The sequence below is a fragment of the Lynx canadensis genome, chromosome D4, assembly GCF_007474595.2.
Source record: "Lynx canadensis isolate LIC74 chromosome D4, mLynCan4.pri.v2, whole genome shotgun sequence".
Taxonomy (NCBI): domain Eukaryota; kingdom Metazoa; phylum Chordata; class Mammalia; order Carnivora; family Felidae; genus Lynx; species Lynx canadensis.
The window spans coordinates 59,193,469-59,217,626 of NC_044315.2; the positions used below are offsets into that span (position 1 = coordinate 59,193,469).

Genomic DNA, 24,158 nt, shown 5'->3' on the forward strand with positions numbered 1-24,158 from the left:
AATATCAATAATGAAAGAATGCTAGAAAACTAAAGAGAAATGTGTCATTTGCTTTCAGGTCAGTGCTGACTGTTGCTTGTGAACAGACTGAAGTTCTGCTTTTTGACCCTATATCTTCAAAGCACATAAAAACACTTTCTGAAGCTCATGAAGACTGTGTAAATAATATCAGGTCAGTATTTTAGTGAAATAGTGAAGTTTATTAATGTGACCCAAAATGTTCTGTTTTGGAAGTTAATGAAAATTGGTAATGTCTTGCCCAGCAGTGCTAGATGATATGCATTTGTGAACTGTGAATTTTATCCCTTGTGAAACTTATCCCTTTAATTATAAAACTTACTATTAACCATTTTGGATAAGAATTTTTCTGAAATGCATTTTTCACTTCCATATAATTTTATCTTTTCTCTTCATATATTAGGGTCATCATTATGAACCTCAGCCATGCATTACAATAGTCCTCCAATGTCTTTGGGCTAATGATCTGTGTAGAATTATGGCAATCCCATTACTTAGCCTCTCTCACCTGTCCCCTCCCCATTCCAAACTATTGAGGGGGAAAAACACATTTGCACAGAGAACTTCTTTATAAAAAGCATGTTGGAAGCTCCTTAAATTCTTAATAATGTGGGAAGTAAATAACAGTTGAACAGCTTGGTGGATTAATATGCAGTCATTAAAATGATGGTCATAGGGACTACATATCAACATGGACAAATGCTTGGGACAATATAGGTAAAAATCATGATAAAAGTTGTTAAAAATATGAAATGCAGAAGATAAGGAAATATTTTCAATGCTAACATAGGATGGATTAGAATGAATGGATAATGAGTAATTTTCTGTTTTCTAAACATTATGTAATAAGATTATATTCCCTTTATAACGATTACTGTTACTGTTCAAAAAAAAAACGTGGAAATTGCTTCTAGTCACAGTGACTTACTGAGTTTTGATGTAACCTCTATGCTCTAAACACACTGAACAATAAATAGCACAAAAGATATAGTGAGGCTCTGAAACAACATAAACATTTTCGTGGGCCAGAAATGGAACACAGGGAAGCTGTTATAGGTCTGAAACTGCAAGCCCACTGAGTTTTCCATCTGGTATTGATGTGTGGTAGTTTTAGTTCCTGTCAAGAATCAGAAGTACCCAAGTACTTTATGTGAGGCAGGAACCAGAGCCAGAATTACTACACAAAGCCAGGCATATGACTAGAGTGCCTATCCCATTTGTGAAAGGCTGAATGCCTGCCCCATTTGTGAAAGGCTGAAAAAAGGAAAAAGCTATTCACTACCTGAGGCTGTGGGTTTTGGCTGATTAAGACACATCCTCCTGGCCTGACTCAGTAATGAAGCCATTACTGAGTCAGTGATTGAATGTATATGTGTGATAGGAATATCACAGGAAACTGAAGGACTTAATGTCATTATGTGGCCTAATTGTGGATTAGGAATATCATCAGGAAACTGGAGGACTTAATGTCATTATGTGGCCTAATTGTGGATTAGTGGTTCAAAAATCCAAATGGGGGCAACTACAAAACCAGTAAATAGGAGAAGAAAAAAAGTAATTAAAAACCTTTCTTAAAACCTTTCTTACTCAAAATGAGCCTATAACCAAAATGCCAAAACTCATGAAGACATACTAATATCATAAAATCAGCAACTAAAACAAGCATTTTTTTCTGGATGAAGTTAATTTTATGGAGTAGTCCAACGAAGACTTTATTTTTAAAAATAAATTATTTATTTTTTTTTGACTAGGTAATACATGCACGTGGTACAAAATTCAAAGGTACAAAAGGGTAAACAGTGAAAAGTAAGTCTATCTCCCACCTCTGTCCCCTAGCCACCCAGTTCCCCTCCCCAGAGGCAACCACTATTACCAGTTTCTTGCTATCCTTTTTGAGATAGTCTATGCATGTACAAGCATACACACACATGTACATATATACACTTTTATATAAATGGTAGCATACTACACACACTATTATATACCTTGGCTTTTCCATTTAATAACATATTTAGAGATTATTCCATGTTAGTACCCATGGGATAATCTTATTCTTTTTAACGGCTGCATAGTATTCCATTGGTTGGGAGAAACTTTAAAGCATTTTTAGGATGCTCAAAGAAATAAGGAATACTTTCCATTTAAAGAGATGAAACGAGAATAGGTTAATCTGGAAAAAACCAACTACAACTCTTAGAAATTAAAAATGTAGTTAGTATATAAAAAACTCAAAAGAGGGGGTAAATATTATCCTTTACATCACTGATGAGAGAATTAATGGATTGGAAAATACTGAGTACTTAAAAGTCATAGAGGATTGAAAGACTCCAATGTTTGTATGATAAGAATTATAGAAAAAGAACATGCAGAGATTGGTGGAGAACTAATTTTTGAAGGCACAAAGGGAGAGAATTTTTAGCATTAAAGAAGGTCCTGAATCCTTGAATCAAAAGTAAACTCTAAATGTCACATAGGTTAAAGATAAATGTACATTGAAACAGGTTGTAGTAAAACCCTATAGAGTATCAAAGATAAAGACAAAATCTTAAAAACCATCAATGTTAGAGGCCAGAATACCTACAGAGGTATAATTCAAGGTTATAACAAAGTTTCTCAACAGTAACAGTTGATGTTAGGAGATTATGAAGTAGTATCTTAAATACTAAGGAAAAATAATGCTCCATGCCATATATCCAGGTAAACTGTCATTCCATAATGAAGAATTTAATTAGGTGAAATGATAAATGTTATTAGTAGCAGGAAGATAATAATTTAGGGTTTTTTGGGGGGTGTATTTAAAACAAAGTTAAAACTAAAAGTCTAGATTTATTTTCTCCTAGTCATATTAAAAAGAAAAAAAGTGAAATTAATTTTTAATGTTTTATTTACCCCAATAGGACTAAAACATTATCATTTCAACATGTAACTGTTATAACATTTATTAAGATATTTTACTTTCATTTTTGAATGTTGAATTTTCAAAATCCAGTGTTTAACAGTTAGAGCACATCCCAATTCAGACTGGCCACATATCAAGGTCTCAAAAGCCATATGTGGCTAATGGCTACCAAACTGGACAGTGTAGCTTTGGATAGTAACAACAAATAGATTGTGTGTAATATGGTAAGGTTCATGTCAGGTTCAGAAAGAAGGCAGAAATATTAAGTAGCTTCAGACTCTTTCAGAACAATGTGTAATTAAATACATGCAATGAAAAAGAAACTTAAAGGTAACTAATATAGTAGACATATAGTGTATAGATTCCAAATCAGAAGTGGGGGGAAAGGGAATACTGAATACTTGATTGGTTTAGTAGAAAACAGGAAAGCTTTATAAAGTAAATAAACAAATAAAGCAAGCAAAGGGATGATAAGTAGAAAACAAGGAGTAGAAACAGTTCCAAATATATGAGTAGTTCTCAGTAAGTATAAATGGATTGATCTTCTTTATTAAAAGACACAGAGACAGCAATTTGAATAAAAACTGAAATCATCTGTATACTTTTTATAGAGATAAAAAGTTGCCCAGAAATAGGAAAAGAAAACTAACATAGATTATCATTATTGGACAGATGGAAGATCAAAAGCCTAAATAAGGATAAAAATACAACAGTACATACTGATAAAAGGAAAAATCAACTCAGAGCATGTAATTAGGAACTTGTATACAATTTGAAATTTGTATATTTCAAAAAAAACAAAACAAAAAATCCCAAAACAAAACAGATAAGGAATTACAAGTCTATAATCATAGTGAGAGACTTTTAATACACTTCCATCCCAAACTAGTAAATCAAGTAGATAAAAATTCGGCTATAGAAGATTTTAAAATATCTTTTACAACCTTTCTACTAAAAATAGAAATGCAGAATAAGATGTATTTAAAATGTATTTTTTTAATGTATAATTGAGCTGATAAGAAAGAAAGGAATCCTAGGGCCAAAAATGAAATAGAAGCAGGAATGCAAATAAGTAAATTGGTATTCAGCTGGCTTTTACCCTGGAGGCATTTGCCAAATGCTAGTGAGTGACCTTGATCTTCTGTTTTGATGTGTATAAGGAGTTACAGTGAACAGGAGAGTTAGTTTTATGGCCAGTTCAAGATGAGGAATCTAGTGGAAAACTCTGCATAAAGCTGGGACTCCCAAGGGCTATACTTACAGCATTAAGGTGATCTAGAAATATGCCACGCTGTTCATGTAGAGTATGACCTTGGTAGAGGGATGTCAGAAAATCTCCTCAGTAAGTTTCTAACCACAAGTCCGCCTTCATGCATGTATGGGGCCCAAATTCACACTACTATATGGTCCAAAACCATCTAGCCAGCAATTTAAAATTGAATCCAAGTTGATAGTACTGCCAGGTACTTGCAAAAACAAACGCATATCTTCTCTCAGGGAGAAAACTCAGTATCATAAAGAAGTCAATTCTTTCCAAATTAGTCTATAAATTTAGTTCAGTTTTAATCAAAATACCAGCAGGGTTTTTTTTTTTTTAACTTAAAAATTCATATGGAACAGCAAAGTGCCAAGAATATCTGAGACAATTTTGAAGGATGCTAAGATGGTAGTCTTCCTGATATCAAACACAGTCTTAGGACAGGGATTAAGTGCCTAATGGAATGGAGTAGAACTTCCAGAAACAGACCCATGCATATATGGAAATTTGATATATGACAGCAGGGGCATTACAGATTAATGGCAGGGAAATGGAAAAGAGAGAACTGGTTTTATTTATATATATATATATATATATATACATATATATATATATATATATATATATATATATATATATGAAAAAACAAAGTAAGATTAGATTTCTATCTCATACCATAGCTAAATATAACTGCCAGTTGAAGACCTAATTATGAAAGCAAACCTTTAAAGCTTTAGAAGAAATATAGAATATATTTATGTTCTAAGGATGAGAAAGGATTTTTTTTAAGATACAAAAAGCATAACTCATTAAAGGATTGCTAAGTTTGACTGCATTAAAATTTAAAACTTCATTTTAACCAAAGACAACAATGTGAGAAGATAACCTATAGGCTGGTGGGAGAACATATTTTCAATGCACATAGCCAAGAAAGGATTAGCATCCAGAATATATAAAACAATTACCCTGGAGCAGAATAGGCAGAAAATCATATAAGAGAAGCTAAAATGAGCAGTAAATATGGAAAAAATTTTCAAGCTTCCTAGTTCCAAGAATATAAATAAAAATAAACAATGAAGAAATACTAAGTATTGGCAAAGATGTTGAGAAGTAGAAACTCTTAGGCATCATTGATGGAGTATAATTGATAAAATTATTTTGAAGAGCAGTTTAGCAATATCTGGTAAAATTGAAGAGCAAAAATTTTTTTTAAGAAATTAAAGCATATGTAAACAAGGAAATGTGTAAAGAAGGTTCATTATAGCATCTTTAGTAATACGAGTTGGAAACAAATCTCCATTAAGAAGAAGATAAGTTCTAGTATACTCATATAATGGAATACTATACATCAGTTAAAATAAATGAACTAGAAACATCAGCATCTGAGATACATCTCAGAAATTCAAGGTTGAGCCAGAAAAGCAAATTATAGAATGAGCTGTACAGTGTGATACCATTTATGTAAAGTTTGGAAATATGCAAACATAAGCATATTTGTTGGTTCTCTGCTCTATCCCCAGCACCTAGAACTGTGCCTAGCACATGGTGCTAATTGAATATTTACAGAGTAAATTGAACGCAAAACAAAATGATACATTGTTTATGGATACATACTTAGGAACTCATGGTATTAAAAACTTGCATGGGGAGTGACAAATTTTGGATAGTGGTTCCCTCTGGAGAGGGAGGGAGGGGAATGGGATTGGGGAGGGATATTCAGGGTGCTTCAGTTGTGTTTGTAATGTTCAAAGAAATCTGAAAGATAACAAGATGTTAAAATTTGATAAGGCTGGGTGGTGTGTATCACAGTCTTTGTTATATTCTTCATAATTTTCTCTATGTTTTAAATATTTTACAATTTAAAATTTTCTTATCTCAAAAAGAGAAGATGTGTTGAATTGTTTGCCCCTATTCAAAATGATCTCTGGCTAATCTGCTGTTAGAATTTGTTCTTTATCAATGTCAACTCTCATTTGCTGCTATCAGTGTTTCTGCTTTAGTACTCCACACTTACAAATTTGAATTTGCTTATCTGTTGGTTAGAAAAACAGATTTTGAAGCTTTTTTAGAAGTACATATCACTTAAGAGTTTTGTGTGAGAATCTGAGGGGTCCTCTGGCATGAGCTTATGTGTATATTATTAATAATACTAACTTCCATTTTTACTGAGTGTCTACCATGTGCCAAACCTTTGTGAAGCACTTTTCATACACTATTAATTCTTACATTATCCTGATGTGAAACAGATACTGTATCCATTTTAAGAGATGAAGAAATTGCAACTCAGTTAAAGAGATTTGTCCAATACTTTAATATGTAGCAAGTGGTAGAGCTGGAATTCATGCTCAGTTCAGTTAGACCACCTCAGTACTGTTTAGAGATGTAGGCATGCATTTCCTGGTTTGGCTCTAGATAGTGATTTTGTATGTACTTAGTAATGTCTTCTAGTTCATTCCTTAGTTTTTTAAGGTTTGCTTATCTTGTAAACTAAAAATATTGATAGTTGTAAAGAGTATTTTCTCTTTATTCATATTTAGGGACAGTAAGGGGGAAAGTATGTTATTTAAATTCTTAAGCCCATTATACAGATTTACTTATTATTCATGAGGACTCTGTGTGTCAATTTAAGAGTCCATTTAATAATTAAGGTCCCCCAGTTATGAGGTTACAAGGGCAGTTGAGGTTATCATAAGAATATTCACTTAGTGGTATGACAGTTAAAAAATTAATACCTATTTAATATTCCAGGATCTATTTTTTCCCTCCCACCGTCTTTGTTGGTCTTTTCCTGATTGGTATATTTCAAATACTATAATGTAAATGCAGTGTTCATCACTGGGAACATGAAATTTCTTATCTTGCCAAGGTTGTGGAATTTCACAAAACCCTAAGACTGATATTAGAAAACTGATCAATTACATATAAAATCATTAGCAAATGAGGATCTGATAGAGGTAGACTAGTTATCAATTAAAGAAAAGGAAATGACAGAAATGATGACTTGGTAGATACTTCAGAGAATTATGTGAATATCTCATGGGACTAAGGAAAGGCCCTTGAGAAAATGGATAAAGCCATTGATTTTTATATAGAAATGATTCTCTTTTTATAGTATAAAACTCAAATATTAAGGAAGGGTATCATATTTTGCTGTCATAATTTCATTGGAAAGATTATGCAAGAAAAACCCCAAACATTTAACTTATTCTAAGAATTTACACATAGTTAAATAAATGTAAAATAAATATTAAACATTTTTATGATTTTTGGTTTTTAGACAATACTTTCTTTCCTGCGTACAATGAAATGTTGGTACCTGTTTTAAGAAAATTCTATTTCAGTTGCTCTTATCCTTTACCAATTAACCTCTGATAATGAAAACCTCAGTTTATCCAAATGTCAGTTTATCCAGAACTGTTACAGTCATATGTTGGTGTCTGATGGGGACATATGGGGCAGTTTTATAATTCATAAATTCATAGGTTTCAGTGTGTGGAGTGTCTCCTGCTTATTAGGGACTATGAAGTTAAAAAATATATTTATTAACTTATTAGGCTAGACAGTTTTAATTTGAGAAGTTTGAGCCAGATTTCCAAGGGTTTGTCTACTACTTTACATTCTCTGCATCTGCTTGCTTTAGGATAAGAATTATGGGTACTTTAACTGGTCTCCTAATCTACATTCTTAATTTTCTGTAATTTATTCTCTTCACCAATGATTCTTCAATACCAAGATTTTTTAACAGGTAAAACTTTGAGGCAAAATGAGAAAACTAAATTCAAAGTGTTGAATTTTTCATCAAGGTAAATTTGTTCAATTCAAATTGTTAGCTTTTGTTCCAAGATAATATTCTTTGTACATCATTGGTATTAAAATATCTTTCATGCAACATTGGTAATTTTTCAGTGGCCTAATTTTTCAGTGGCCTTATGATAAAAATTTTAAAGCTGATCCCCCACTTTATTTTTTATGAAAATACAAAAGTTTTGAAAACTTGGCCACCTCAGAGATCTTTCTGAAACTCTTCTCTAATCGTGTCATTCTCTTGCCAAAACCCTTCAGGGTGGACCACTGGGCAGTATAATCCCACTGGAGTTTTGAATCCATATGTACTTTAAGTATTTTCTGTAGACTAAATAAAATAAAATCTTTCCCCTAAATTTCTTATTTATATTTTTAAGTTTTTATTTATTTATTTTGAGAGAGAAATAGAGTGCAAGTGGGGGAGAGGCACAGAAAGGAGGAGAGAGAGAATCTCAAAGCAGGCCCCTCACTGTTAGTGCAGAGATCGATGTGGGGCTCAAACCCATGAATTGTGAGATCATGACCCCAGCTGAAAGCAAGAGTCAGATGCTTCAACCAACTTAGCCAGCCAGGTGCCCCATCCTGTAAATTTTTTAAATGTATGAAGATGCTCTATGTTGATGATCAATTTATTTTAAAAGTTTGATTCTCCATTAGCCTTTTGTCATTGTGTATGTTTTTCAATCATATAATTCCTGTCAGGAAGTCATTAAAATATTTTTATTTTAAAAAGCCTAATCAGTAAAGATAAAACCATAGGAGAAAAATGAACTTGATAATATAATCACTAAAATTTTGATATAATAAGAAAATACATAAATCACATAGAAGGACAGATGCATATGTGGCGGGGCACCTGGCTGACTCAGTTGGTAGACTGTACAACTCTTGATCTCAGGGTCATGTTGGGCATAGAGCCTACTTAAAAAAATACAATAAAATGCTATGAAATTCAAAGAAGTATATGTGCAAAAAATATTCAACATACTATCTTTGAAAAACTGAGCTATATTATCGTTACTATAGAGCATTTATAACTTGGTAATAAAAATAATACAGCAATAGGAAAATCAGCAAGGAACATGAATAGCAATTCACAGGAGAAATATAATCTTCCAATTAGTATGAAAAATGTTCTACTTTACTAAAAATAAAAGTTTCAATTTAGATATTTTTTTTTTCCTGGCATTTAAGAGAATTAAAAAATTAGAGAAATGGATACCCCTGACTGCTGGTGGAACTACAGAGGACAGTTTGGCTGTGTGTATCAAAAAAGCCTTATATTTTTTAAAATCCTTTTTTATTTAACAATAAAACTTCTGGGAATGTACTTAGAAAAATAACTAAGGATGTGATTAATATTCAGCTGTTGGGATGTTCATCACTGAACAGATGGAAAAAACTGGAAGCAATGTAAACATTCAACAGTTGCTTGTTTTAAAAAAAAATTTTAAGGTTTATTTTTTTGAGAGAGGGAGAAAGAGCACAAGTCGGGGAGGGGCAGAGAGAGTAAGAATCAGAAGCAGGCTCCAGGCTCTGAGCTGTCAGCACAGAGCCTGATGTGGGGCTTGAACTACGAACTGCAAGATCATCACCTGAGCCCTTAAGTGGGACGCTTAACCGATGAGCCACCCAGGTGCCCCTATTAGTTTTTAAGAAAGAAAACGGTGGGGGGGGGGGATGCTGGTGGGTCCATCGGTTCAGCTTAGGTCATGATCTCACGGTTCATGAGATTGAGCCCCACAGTGGTCTCTGCAATAACAGTGCAGAGCCTGCTTTGGGATTCTCTCTCTTTCTCTCTGTCTCCCCCTCTGCTGCTCACCCTTTCACTCTCTCAAAATAAATAAATATTTAAAAATAAATAAAACCAAGGATGATGTATCATTTATAAAAAAAATATTATGGTTCATTCATACAGTGAATCTATTCAGCCATTAAGAATGATTTTGTTGGGCTGCCTGGGTGGCTCAGTTGGTTGAGTGTCGGACTCTTGATTTCGGCTCTAGTCGTGATTTCGTGGTTTGTGGGATTGGGCCCCATGTTGGGCTCTGTGCTGACAGAGTGGAGCTTGCTTAGAATTGTCTCTCTCCCTCTCTCTGCCCCTCCTCTGCTTGCTCTCTCTCTCTCAAAATACATAAACATTAAAAAAAAAAGATTTTGTCAATCTTTAATAACATGGCAAAATAATTATGATATTAGGCTTGCAATATAAGAATTAGGCTACATATCAATAACTGTAGTTATTTTTATGGTGGATTTTTTCCATTTAAAAAGATATTTCCAACAGGCATGTATGCATAATACAAAAATATTGGGAATCGCTATAGAATAAATCCATGATATATTCTCTATTTATATCTACTTTGCCGCACACAACACTCTAACTGCCGTTGCCTCTCAGAGTATACCATCCCTCCACATGCCTCTTTACTTTTGCTTACCCCTTTGGCCACTTAGGGAGTGTCTGCTCATGTTATTTATTTATTTATTTTATCTTTGAGAGAGAGAACATGAATGAGGGAGAGGCAGAAAGGGGGGGGGGGTGGGAATCCAGTGTGGGGCTTGATTGTAGGAACCATAAGATCTGATCTGAGCCAAAATCAAGAGTCAGCCTCTTAACAGACTGAGCCACCCAGGTGCCCCTGCCTGCTCATCTTTTAAAGTTGGTTCAAATGACACTACCAGGAGGTCTTTCCTAACTACCCTTTTCTTTGCTTATTCCACACAATTATTTTGTATAATTATTTATAATTTCTTCTCCACTAGGCAGTGAACTCCTATCTCAATCACTAATAATAAATATTTGTAAGTGCTTGTTATATACCTGGCACTTTGTGTGTTGGGTACTGCAGATCTAACAATGAGCTGTGCAGACAGTTCCCCTGCCTTCAAGGAATTTATAGCCTTATGAAATTATTCCTTACACTGTAATATTAAATGTTATGATAGACTTATAGAGTACTTTGGGAGATTAGAAGATTGGTGAATCTACCCCAGGCTGGATAGTGAGATAAGTCTTCCTGGAGGAATTAGCCGAATAAAAAAAAAGCAAGCGTTAGCCAGGTCAAGGGGTAGGAGGAAGGTGGTTTCAAGTAGTAGACACAGCTTGTACAAAATTCTGGAATTTTAAAACCATGTTAAATTTTAGGAAGGTCGTTATGATATTTGTGGTTACTGGGGTTGATTTCTGATAAAAAATAATTACGTATAATTTTATCTTGAAAGAAGCTCCAGAATTCATTTCTTATTTCTGTAAGACATTAGGGAATTTTATGTAACAGCATAGCTAGGGCATCCTAATGTTGAATTAGGCAGAAATTCAAGGGTGATTGGTAGATTTGTTATTTTTTAAGTATTTGTATAAAATATATTCTAAGGATTGAGAAATCAGTGTAAAATAATAAAAAGTTTGAATTATGAACTTGAAAGTGAACTCCTATCTCAATCACTAATAATAAATATTTGTAAGTGCTTGTTATGTACCTGGCACTTTGTATTTTAATTATCTACCCTGTAATCTTAACTGGTTCTAATGTTGCTAAGTATGATTATTTGGGGAATGCCTTTCTTTGAATTAATAGATTACAAACATGGCATTTTAACAGAAATTTTTGTATGTAAATGTCTTCTAAACAGGAAGACATTACTTGTAGCAGAGTAAATATTTGTTACAATTATGAACCTTTACAGCTTAACACATCTCGCTCTGCAATCAAGTCTTTAAAATCTCTGTCTCCTATTGTCTCTCACCATTTGTGTTTCCTATTATACAGATTCTAAAGTTCTTGCTCTTTAGCACTGTTCTCCAAACACCCACCCCTATTTCCATTTCCAAATAAAAATCAATAATACAAAGCAAATGGATAAAGTTGCATTGTGGTCCTCATTAAGTCATAGTATCTTTCCTTGTGATTATATGAATTCTACTTACTGTTTATTGTATATCAGAATCACTGGGTTTATACAGTAAGTTTGTAGTCCTTTTTTGTTTGTTTTCTTGATTAGGTAATATAGAGACTATTTCTCAAATTTTCTTTAACAAGAGATTAAATAAACCAGTTTTTCTTTTCTGCTTTGTAGATTTCTTGATAACCGGCTGTTTGCTACCTGCTCTGATGACACTACAATAGCACTGTGGGATCTGAGAAAATTGAACACCAAAGTATGCACTTTACATGGTCACACTAGCTGGGTGAAGAACATCGAATATGATACTAATACAAGACTCTTAGTAACATCAGGATTTGATGGAAATGTCATTATTTGGGACACCAACAGGTTTGTGAATGGGAGACCATGTTAGGATTGTGAACAAAAAATTTGCTTAAGATGGTAACTAAATTCAGAGATTTGTCTTAGCTTTTCTGTATCTTTAAGGAGGAAGAACCTGCCTTTGGGAAAAACAATCAAAAAATGATTCCATCTTTTGTTACTTGCACTTAGTCATATATTGCAAGTAAAAAATTTGGAGAAAATTATATGGAAAGGAGACCAAGTAGTATAGTTAATGATGAAAACTGGTTTACAAGTTGAGTTTCCTAAATTTAAGGACTTTAAGGAAAAATATTATTTTCTCTATGGAACAGAAATGTTTTTCATTCTTTGGTCCTTTGATTCTAAATCTATTTATTTTGTAACTTTTGTACTTGTTTTTCATGCATTAAAGAGTACTTTCTCATTTGGAGTGGTACCGATCCATAGGGGGATGTTTGGAAGTAAATGTATCATGCAGTTTTAGTTGTTAATATGGGAGAAGAGAGGATTTCTACTGGCGTTTAATCAGCAGGGATCTGAGTTTCTAAACATCCTGCATGGGACAGTTTACACAGTCAACTAATAATCTACAGTGTCAGTAATGCCTCTGTTGTGAAATACTTCAGTGTTTCCTTATAGAGAAATTGACCATTTAAAGAGTTGAAATTTGAGAAATGATTAGAATATACCTATTGCTGGGGCACCTGGGTGGCTCATTTGGTTAAGCGCCCGACTTCGGCTTGGGTCATGATCTCACAGTTCATGAATTCAGGCCCCACATCCAGCTCTGTGCTGACAGCTCGGAGCCTGGAGCCTGCTTCTGATTCTGTGTCTCCCTCTCTTTCTGCTCCTCCCCTGCTCATGCTCTGTCTGTCTCTCAAAAAATAAACATTAAAAAAATTTTTTTAAATATACCTGTTGCTAGCTGTGGTGAAATGACAATACAGTGATATACAGGACCATTTCTGAAATATTCTTTTCAGAGGTCATATGTAAAAAGACAGGGGATATTTTTTTTTAATGTTTATTTTTGAGAGAGAGCAAGCGAGAGTGCACAAGAAGGGGAGGGGCAGAGAGAGAGGGAGACACAGAATCTGAAACAGGCTCCCTCCCGGCTCTGAGCTGTCAGCACAGAGCCTGACATGGGGCTCCAACTCAGAAACAGCGAGATCATGACCTAAGTTGAAGTTGGACACATAACTGACTGAGCCACCCAGGTGCCCCAAGATGGGATATTTTTAAAGATTTGTAACTATGCATACTGTTTCAGCAAAGGATATATAGATTATCTTTGAGACACAAATAACTGTTAAAATTTATTTTTTAAATTTAGAAATAAAACTTGGATAGGAATATGAATGGTAACTTCTAAATTAGTGGACAAAAGCTATTAAAACATGGTCAATCCAATAGAGGCAGAGAAGGGAGGGGAAATCATTAAAAAAATACAGGTAAATCATGAAGCACAAAAATATGGTAGGCAGATAATCCAAATATCAATAATTGCAATAAATATATATGGACTAAAGTAGCCATTTAAAAGACAGATGGGGTTAGATTGGATTAAAAAAGAAAACCAAACTATATGTTCTTTGTAAGGGACACACCTAAAACATACCAATGAAAAAATCTGAAAGTAAAAGGATGGGGAAAAAAATAACAGGCAAATTCAAATCAAAGAAAAACAGTTACATCTCCATTGATAGCAGACAAAAGAGAGTTTAGGGCATAAAGCATAATTAGTGATAAAAAAGGTACTATATTAATTAAAAGGTTTATTTCACTGGAATATAAAATTCTTATATGTATCTAATAAACATAGCTTCAAACCATAAAAAGCAAAAATGGACAGATTATAAAAAAAAATATTTTCCGTATCAGTGGAAAATATTAAGCCATTCTCTCATTTACTAACAGATAAAATAGGCCAAAAAGTTAAAAAGACCATAGGAGATTTTACTGTTAATAAACTTGATTTATTAGGCATATTTAGAATTCTCCCAACACATAGTGAATACATCCTCTGAAGCAAACTCAGAACATGTACAAAAGGAGAGCATGTACCGGACTACAAAGTAAGTTTCAACCAGTATCAGAGATTTGTTATCACACAAATGATTTTCCCTGACCTCAGTATAGTTTAATTAACAGAGGTAACTATAAATTCCCATATTTGGGTTTATAAACTCATTTCCTAAATAATTAATGGATTGAAGAAGAAATTATTAGTGAAATCAGTAAACTAAAATTAGTGAACTAAGCATTTTATCAAAAAAACTGAAGGGCACCTGGGTGGCTCAGTCGGTTGAGCCTCTGACTTCGGCTCAGGTCACGATCTCACGTTTTGTGAGTTCCAGACCCGCGTCGGGCTCTGTGCTGACAGCTCAGAGCCTGGAGCCTGCTTTGGATTCTGTGTCTCCCTCTCTCTCTGACCCTCCCCCTTCATGCTCTGTCTGTCTCAAAAATAAATAAACATTAAAAAAAATTTAAAAAACAACTGGGAAAAGATTAAAAAGAGTAAACCCAATTAAAGTAGATTATGGAAATGATAAAAGAAATTAAAGCCTGTGTTTTGAAAAAGCCAATTGAAATTGCAATTATCTGGTAAGATTCGTTAAGAGAAATCAGACAAAAGATAATCTTAACCATGAAAAAAGACAATAAAAAGTATACAATAAGATAATAAGTTCACCTTTATGCCAGTATACTTGAAAACTTTGATGAAGTAGACAGTTTACTCAAAATCCTTAGCAAAACTGATCAAGAGAAATAGAAAACCTGAAATAGACCTATCACCTGGACTGATTATTTAACCAATATGTACTGATTTATCTGAAGTAGTTGTTAAAATATTAAACTTCTTCTGTATTAAATGATAAATAGCCACTATCCTGAATCATCCCCAGGTGGTCAAATCCTTTCACCTTCTGGTTACCCAGGCCCTTTTGGGGACACTTCCTTCAAGATCTCTCTATGATCTAGTAGCTAAAGTCCCCCTTAAAACACCTCTCCCCCTTTGGGGTGGGAGTTGTTCAGCATCTCATTTAATTCTGAGAACAGCCTCATGAGTTAGATAACTATTACTATCCCATTTTAAAGCTAAGGAAACCACAAAGTCAGAGACGTTGGGTAACTTGCCCACATGACTGTCATTAAGACAGTAAAATCTAAGCCAAGAGTCAAACCCTGGTTTACAGACTGCTGAGAGGTACCCTTTGCTGATGGGAGTTTTAGGATATTATAGTAAAGTAATTCCCAGACCCAGTTCCAACACTGCCAACCACATCAATTCTGACTGGCTAGTTTTTTGCATTGCTGGTTATTTAAATATTCTGAATATTGCCTCTGCTATAGCCATTAAAGAAATAGAAAGTATCAATTAAAATTTATCTAATAAAACAGCAGGCCTGTCAGTTTTACAGGTGACTTCTACCAGATTATATAGGAAACAGAACACTTCAATTTTATTAAGTTGTTCAAATGCCAGAAAAAGGGGGAATTCTCCTTACCTCATGTATGAAGTTAGAGTGACCTTAATACCTAAACCCAACAAAGATAATATTAGAAGAAAAAAATTGAAAGGTCAGTCTGCAATGTGAATGTAGATGCAAATATTCTAAACAAAAGGAAACTGAATCCTGTAAGTTATTAATCAAAATATCATGGCCAAGTTTGGTTTATTCAAGGCATCAAAAGATATATCCAGGGCGCCTGGCTGACTTAATAGAGCATGTGACTCTTGATCTTGGGGTCATGAGTTCGAGCCCCACGTTGGGTGTAGATTACTTACAATCTTAAATCTATCAATAGAAGTTATATTAAAATTCTATTAATTTATCACATTAACAGGTTAAACCAAAAGTCCATATGATTGTTTTCATCAAGGAATCAAATTCAACATTCGTTCATAGTTAAAAACAAAGAGGGGACATTATTACCAGTCTTTAAAAAATAATTTTTTTTAATGTTTATTTTTGAGAGAGAGAGAGAGAGAGCAAGAGTGAGCGAGCAGGGGAGGGGCAGAGAGAGAAGGAGACACAGAATCTGAAGCAGGCTCCAGGCTCTGAGCTGTCAGCACAGAGCCTAAAGGGGGGCTTGAACTCACAAGCCGTGAGACTGTGACCTAAGCCAAAGTCTGACGCTTAGTCAACCGAGCCACCCAAGAGCCCCCATTATTACCAGTCTTACAGAGATTGAAAGGATTATAAAGTGATACAATGAACAACTTTATGGCAACAAATTAGACAACTTAAATACCTAGAGAGTCCCAAATTATTTAAATTGACTCAAAAACAAATAGAAAATCTATAGACCTACAGACCTAAAGCAAGCTAAAAATTGAAGTGGTAATTTAAAAATCTTTCCACAATGGAAAGCCTAGTCCCAAAAGTCTCCACTGGTGAATTTTACCAAACATTTATAGAATAAATAATACCAGTCTTTCACAAACTTGGAGAAAATAGAGGAGGAGAGAATACTTCCCAACTCATTTTATGAGGCTGGTATTATTACTCTGATACCAAACCACACAAACATCATGAGAATAATAAACTACAGACCAATATTCCTCAAAAACAAAAAGAAGAAAATAGAAAAATCCTCAACAAAATATTAGCAAATCAAACATAGTATCATGTATAAAGGATTATATGTCACAACTGAGTAGAATTTATCCCAGGAAAACAGGGTTGGTTTAATATCCAAAAATCAATTAATGTAATATATTCAATGCAATCCCTATCAAGATTCCAGCTGCCTTTTTTGGACAGATTGTCAAACAGATTCTAAAATTTATATGGAAATACAAATGACCCAGAATAGCCAAAACAACCTTGAAAAGAACAAAATTGGAAGACTCTCACATTTCTCAATTTCAGAACTTACTACAAAGCCATAGTAATCAAGACAAGGTGTTTACTGGCATGGGACAGGCATATAAATGAGGAACAGAATTGAGAATCCAGAAATAAACCATTGCATTTATGATGAGCTGATTTTCAACAAAGGTATCAAGGTAATTCAGTGGTTCAGGAAAGGATAGACTTTTCAAAAAATGATGTCTGTGCAACTGGATATCCAGATGCAAAGAGATGAATTTAGACCCTTATCTTACATTTAAAAAAAGCAATTCAAAATGGATTTCAACCTGAATATAAGAGCTACAATCATGTATCTCAGAGGAGAAAACTTGGGAGCAAATCTTCTTGCAAACCAAAGTATGAGTGATTTAACAAATTGATAAAATGGACTTCATTAAAATTAAAAACTTTTGTGTATCAAATGACACCATTAAGAAAGTGAAAAGAAAGACTATAGTATGGGAGAGAATATATATCTGATAAAGGATGTGTGCCCAGAATATATAAAAAACTCTTGTAACTTCTATGTACACAATAACCCAACTTAAAAATCGGCAAAATATCTACGTAGACATTTCACCAAGGAAGATATACAGATAATAAGTATGTGAAAAGATGTTCAGCATCATTAGTCGTAAGGAAAATGCAAGTCAACCAAAATGAGAAATCATTTCACATCCACTAAGATGGCTTTAATTGAAAAAGACAATAACAAGTATTGGTAAGAACATGGAGAAACTGGATCCTCGTAGATTGCTGGTAGGGATGTAAAATGGTTCAACCACTTTATAAAGCAGTTTGGTAGTTTTTTAAAATGTTAAACATAGAGTTATCATCTGACCAGCCATTGCACTCCTAAGTATGTACCCAAGGGAAACGAACACATATCACCGCACAAAGATTTGTCCATGAATGCTTATAACAGTATTATTCATAATATCCCCCATATGGAACAAATACAAATATCTATCAACTGGTAAGTGAGTAAACAAAATGTAGTATATCTATATAGTAGAATACTATTTGGTAATGAAAAGGAACAGAGTACTGATGTGCTACATCATGGATGAACCTCAAAAAAATTATGCTAAGTAAAAAAAGCCAAACCAAAAGACCACTTATTATATCATTCTATTACTATTAAATGTCCACAATTAGCAGATCTACAGAGACAGAAGTAGGCTAGTGGTTCCCTGCAACTTGGAGTAGGAATAGGAAGTGACCGCTAATGGACAGGGTAGGGTTTTTAGAATGAAGAAAATGTTCTAAAATTGGATTGTTTTAATGATTGCACAACTCCACTAAAAAATCACTTAATTGTAAGCTTAAAATGAGTGAATTTTATGACATGTAAATTATATCTTAATAAAGCTGTTAAAAACTTAACTAGAAATAGTAGGAAACTCTTCAAAAGTATACACTAAAACCTACCTGACATTTTTAAATGGTGAAACTTGTAGAGGTTTTCTCTGTAGGGGAACCTGGCTGGCCTAGTTGGTATAGCATGCAACTCTTGATCTTGGGGTCAGGAGTTCAAGCCTGACATTGAATGTAGAGCTTGCTTTAAAGAAGAACATGCCTGCTGTTACTGCTATTGTTTACCATTGTTTTGGGGTGGTTGTAGGCAGAGTCCTACTTGGTGCAGTGTAATAAATATATAAGGATTGGAAAGGAAAAATTGAAAAAACAGCATTCACAGATGATATTTGTCTGTATGAAGGGTTGGTAAGCTTTCTGTAAAGGATTGTGCAATAAATATTTTAGGCTTTGTGTGCTATGTGGTTTCTGAGCAGCCATAGACAATACATAAATGAATATTGCTGTGTTCCAACAAACTTTCTATACAAAAACAAGCAATAATCCAGACTTGGCCCATAGACCAGTTTTCTGACCCCTGGTCTATATAGAAAACCTTAGAAATTCTGACAAATTATCAGAATTAGTAAGAGTTAACCAACCAAGATTGCAAGAGTTAAGATCAAAATGTAAAAATCAGTAGTGTTCCTAATCATTACAACAAACATTTAAAAAAATTTTAAGCATATAGTTTTTAGTAATTAAGAAAAAAATTTTTAATGTTTGCTTATTTTTGAGAGAAAGAGCCAAGTGCTCAAGCAGGGGAGGGGCAGAGAGAGAGAAAGGGAGACAGGATCCAAAGCGGGCCCTGCGCCGACAGCAGAGAGCCCAAGGGGGGCTTCAACTCAAGAACCGTGAGATCATGACCTGAGCTGAAGTCAGACAACTGACTAACCCACCCAGGCGCCCCGGTAATTGAAAAACTTTTTAAAAACCAGGATGGGTCAGGTCACAGATTAGACACAACTTTAAAAAACAGATTGGAAGATAGATACTGAAAAATCATCCAGAATGCAACAGAAATGAGATAGAATACATGAAAGAGCAGTTATGAGACCAGGAGAGTCAAATGTGAATGTTTCAAACATCTATTTGGAGCCCCAAAAGAATAGAGAAAATAGGTAAGAGGCAATACTGGAATAATAACGGATAATTTCCCAGAATAAATGGATATTAATCTTACAATTTAGAAGGTCAAATGAATCCCAATACAGTAGAGATCCAAATTTAGACATATCAGAGTGAAGCTGCAGTACTCCAAAGACAAAGAGAAGGTAAGCCCAAAGGGGGAAATACGATCCAAATAAACAATTGACTAATAGCACCTACAAATAACAACAGGGTTAGGGTTAGGAAGCCGGAATTCAGTGGAATATTATCCCCGGTAGTCAGAAAGAATTGAAGTACATAACTGAGTACATAACTGAAGTTGTGTACTCAGCTAAATCTTTAATCATAAAAGAAGAGTAGGGGTGCCTGGGTGGTTCAGTTCGGTTGAGTGTCCAGCTCTTGATTTTGGCTCAGGTCACAATCCCAGGGTTGTGGGATCAAGCCCTGTGTCAGACTCTGTACTGAGCATGGAACCTGCTTGAGATTCTCTCTCTCCCTCTGCCTGTCTCTTCCACTCCTTCCCACCCTCCAAAAAGAGGGAAATACAGATTTTCAGAACAACATAAAGTGAGAGTTTACCTCAACAAAGTCTTACCTAAAAATATATACTTCAGGGGTTGCCTGGGTGGCTCAGTTAAGTGTCCAACTCTTGATTTCAGCTCAGGTCATGATCTCACAGTCGTGAGCTCGACTCCCACATCAGGCTCCATGCTGGGTGTGGAACCTGCTTAAGATTCTCTCCCCCTCCGCCTCTCCCCTTCTCTGCTCACTCACTCTCTCAGAAAAAATTAAAATTAAAAAAATATATATGTATATATATGTATATACACACACACACACTTCAGAAAGAAAGAATAAAATGGAAAGTTGGAGATGAAAGAAGGAATGATGGAGCAAAACAACCAAATTTGTTAATTGTTAATGTCCGTAAAGCTAAGTACAAATTGACTGTAAATTCTAGTTTGACGTTCAGAATTATGACTATCAACCAAATCCTTATATTTATGATAATTCTAGGTTTTGTTGGTTTGATTTCTTCTGTAGGTGTACAGAAGATGGGTGTCCACATAAGAAATTCTTTCACACACGTTTTCTCATGAGAATGAGATTAACACCAGATTGTTCGAAAATGTTGATCTCAACGTCCTCTGGATATCTCTTGATTTTGCATGATCTTGACTTAACCAAGTCTTTAGAAGTAGGCAGCTATCCTATTTTGAGAGCAAGAAGAACTACATCAAGTTCAGGTAAGCTTTTCTTTTTTGATCAAAGAAAGTTTTCCAAAGAATCTCACACAAAGGGATGGCATATGTTTCCATTCTGAGAATGATAGCAGGAGAAAGAGAAGAAAATTAGAAGATATTTTTTGGAAAGCCCAGTGAGAGCTTTTTTCCCAAGGAAGTATGACCTATATAAATCTCTGACATAGCATAAATCAATGCTTCTGTATCACAAATGATCTAGGGCAAAGAACTGCTAACTCTAAAAATACTTCCTTTTAGCTATGCTATCCAGAAATCTTTCATCAATTTCTAAATCATCACTACCTCAAAAATTAGTGGTAGCCCAAGGTAGTATCAATCTTTTTAAGTCCTTCTGGAACCCAGCAGAGCTTTTAAGATATATTCAATATATGGGGCACCTGGGTGGCTCAGTTGGGTAAGCATCTGACTTTGGCTCAGGTCATGGTCTCACAGTTCATGGGTTCCAGCCCTGTATCAGGCTCTGTGCGGACAGCTCAGAGCCTGGAGCTTGCTTCGGATCCTGAGTCTCCTTCTCTCTCTACTTCTCCCATGCTTGCACTCTGTCTTTCTCAAAAATAAATAAACCTTAAGAAAAAGATATATTCAATATAGAATTTTAAGTCTCTATTATATCCTAGACTATAAGATGTCCATACCCAGGTAGCTGGTGCCATCCTATTTCACAGCCCCTAAATACCCTCTTGCTAAAGCCCTATTTTTCCTGTTGCTGGTTCCATTAGACTTCAGTGAAATTGGGGCTCAGAAAAACTTATGCACCATAATTCATCTACATTTTATATGATAGACACTATATTTCATCACCTTTGGGAAGAAGAGGGCTGTTCCAGGAACATAATTTTGTGTTTACCCAGACGTAAGCATTTGGAACACATAATGTTTATTTATAAATTGCTATTTAAAATTGGCTTCAGATGGTTGGACTCTTTCTCTTGTCTATATAGGGCCACTTTTGAAGATTCCTTTGGGATAATGCAGGCCTCATTATACTGCATTTGCCCAATTTACTGCTAAAAGTAGAAATTTAAGTTTTACCAACGTATTTGCAAAGCAAGGCATTTCCTAAATATGTGAGTAGAGTCCTTTTACATTCAGAAATTTATTTTTAGGTTAAACATTAGTAATCAGCTTAGTGAGAAGTAGTGATTTTAGAAGGTCTAGTTGGTATTTTTTTTAATTCAAAAACCAAGAATGTTTTGTCTTCTAAGGTTAATTCTGATAATAACCTCAAAGGGAATTAGATTAAGAAGTCTTCATGAAAGTGTGGGGCCACTAGAAGAGTGTGATGAAATAGATTGCTATTTGGAGGAATACATCAAACCCAACCATCTGATGATTTTTCTACAGATTTCAGTATAGAGTTTGTATTGCATTTCAAAGATAGTATTCACATAATTTCCAGAATGATTTTCGAATTTTTTGGCATGCTTAAGAAGGATCATTTAATGTTCTCAGTAATGGACTTGGTGTTTGGACTCTATTCTAAGATTAAATAAACAGGTTGAACTCCTCCATTCTCGTGTTTATTGAATTTTCTTGTTCTATTTTACTACAGAAATGATGGGCAACCCAAAGATGCTCCTATGTTTGTTTGGTGTGTCATTTTTATTCCACTTAAGTCATTGGTAGAAGAGATTTTATTTTTTATTATTTTCTAATGTTTTTATTTTTGAGAGCGAGCGAGCAGGGTAGGGGCAGAGAGAGAGGGACAGAGGATCCGAAGCAGGCTCCAGGCTCCAAGCTGTCAGCACAGAACCTGATGCAGGGATCGAACTCAAGCCGTGAGATCATGACCTGAGCCAAAGTCGGACACTTAACCAACTGAGCCACCCAGGTGCCCCTGAGATTTTATTTTTTAATGTTTATTTATTTTGAGAGAGAAAGCGTGCATGAGCAGGGGAGGGTCAGAACAAGGGAGAGAATCCCAAGCAGGTTCCATGCTCACAGTTCGTGAAATATGACCTGAGCTGAAGTCAAGAGTTGGATGCTCGACTAACTTGAGCCCCCCAGCTGCCCCGGTAGAAGAGATTTTAGAAAGGGGCCAGGCCTTAGAACACTTCAAAGAGCTGCCCTCCCTACCTCAGTCTTATAGGCCAGCTGTAAGTGGGCATGTATTTGCCAGGTTTCAGATGGACTTTAACAGTATGCTTCAACTAAATGATTAAAAAGTTAAGAGACATTAAGTTTTGCTAAGTTTATTGTCAGCTTTTTGTATTTTCAAGATCTGACCACTTCAGGTTCATCTGGTCCTAGAGTTTCTGGTTCACCTTGTCATCATAGTGATTCTAATTCATCTTCTGAGAAACACATGTCACGAGCCTCACAAAGAGAAGGTAGGTTAACAGTTGGGTTTTATAATTTACAACAGATTCTACCAAATAGCTTTCTTTAGTTTAGTTTTAATCCATACAAACAAAAGCCAATAAAGAAGAGGTTATTCTCTGTCCCTCAGTCATTTTCAAAAGTCTAACCAGAGTCTCTAGGGTTGAGTATCTTGGGCTTAAATCTTTGTTGGAATTTGAGCTTTGGTTTTATTTACTGGACTTAGTTTGGTCTAAATTGGAGAAAAAGTAGGTAGGACATGTAGAGTGCAATCAAAGTTTTTATGGCAATTAAATGAGATTATGCATGTTATGGTCCTGTATAAATATGAAGTAGTGACTTGTCAGGTGCTTGTGAAAATTGCTTGGTTCCAGCCCAGTAGGCTTTTTGCTCTGCCATTTCTTTATCTGAGCAGCACCTGATAGCCTTAGAGGGATTGTGGGATACAATCTGTCCCCACTCTGCTTTTGCCAGTTTTCTCCCACCGCTCTGGCAGAACTAGCTATATAGCCTATTCTTTCCACCCTCTATGGGAAGTGCTTTCTACTACCTATGCAGACTTCACCTACCTCTCCATCCCAGTTCACATCTAAGCTGTTACAGCACTTTTTGTTTGTCCTCCTCCTTGTGGACCGATGGCCAAATGTGAGGTGGGGGTTTTGTTTTTGTAATTTTGGGTCACCTTTTGGAGAAGAGCATGGCTTCTTTCTAGACCTTTAGGGGAGGGACTATCCATTAGACCTCTATTTTGTGTTTTCCCTGGGCAGCCTCCCTGGTAATGCTTGATAATTGCATACTTGATTATTTTGCATGACTACTTGTTTGTAGAATGGTTTGAGAGCCCTTCCTAAACCTAGAGCCTATCTACTTTTCTCCACATATTCAAGACTGTGATGTTTAAGGTTAAAAATTCCTGTTAAATTTAGAGATTTATGCCCAGATGTGAAATATTTTTCCTTTGATTTGAAACTTACTGTATCAGTTCTACCTGTTCTTCTACTGTGGCTATGGAAAAC

The 24,158-nt window shown here is 34.9% G+C and overlaps 1 protein-coding gene across 2 annotated transcripts in view; it reads left to right on the forward strand.

Annotated features, from left to right (window-relative positions):
* Positions 1–24,158, forward strand: part of DCAF10 (DDB1 and CUL4 associated factor 10) — a 42,850-nt gene that overhangs the window by 11,422 nt on the left and 7,270 nt on the right. The window contains exons 2-5 of one of the 2 annotated variants that reach the window (XM_030292635.1): positions 59–172; positions 12,060–12,257; positions 20,603–20,805; positions 23,043–23,153. In XM_030292635.1, the coding sequence (XP_030148495.1) occupies positions 59–172; positions 12,060–12,257; positions 20,603–20,805; positions 23,043–23,153 (626 nt within the window). The remainder of the gene's footprint in view (positions 1–58; positions 173–12,059; positions 12,258–20,602; positions 20,806–23,042; positions 23,154–24,158) is intronic. The other variant, XM_030292636.1, reaches the window with a different exon arrangement.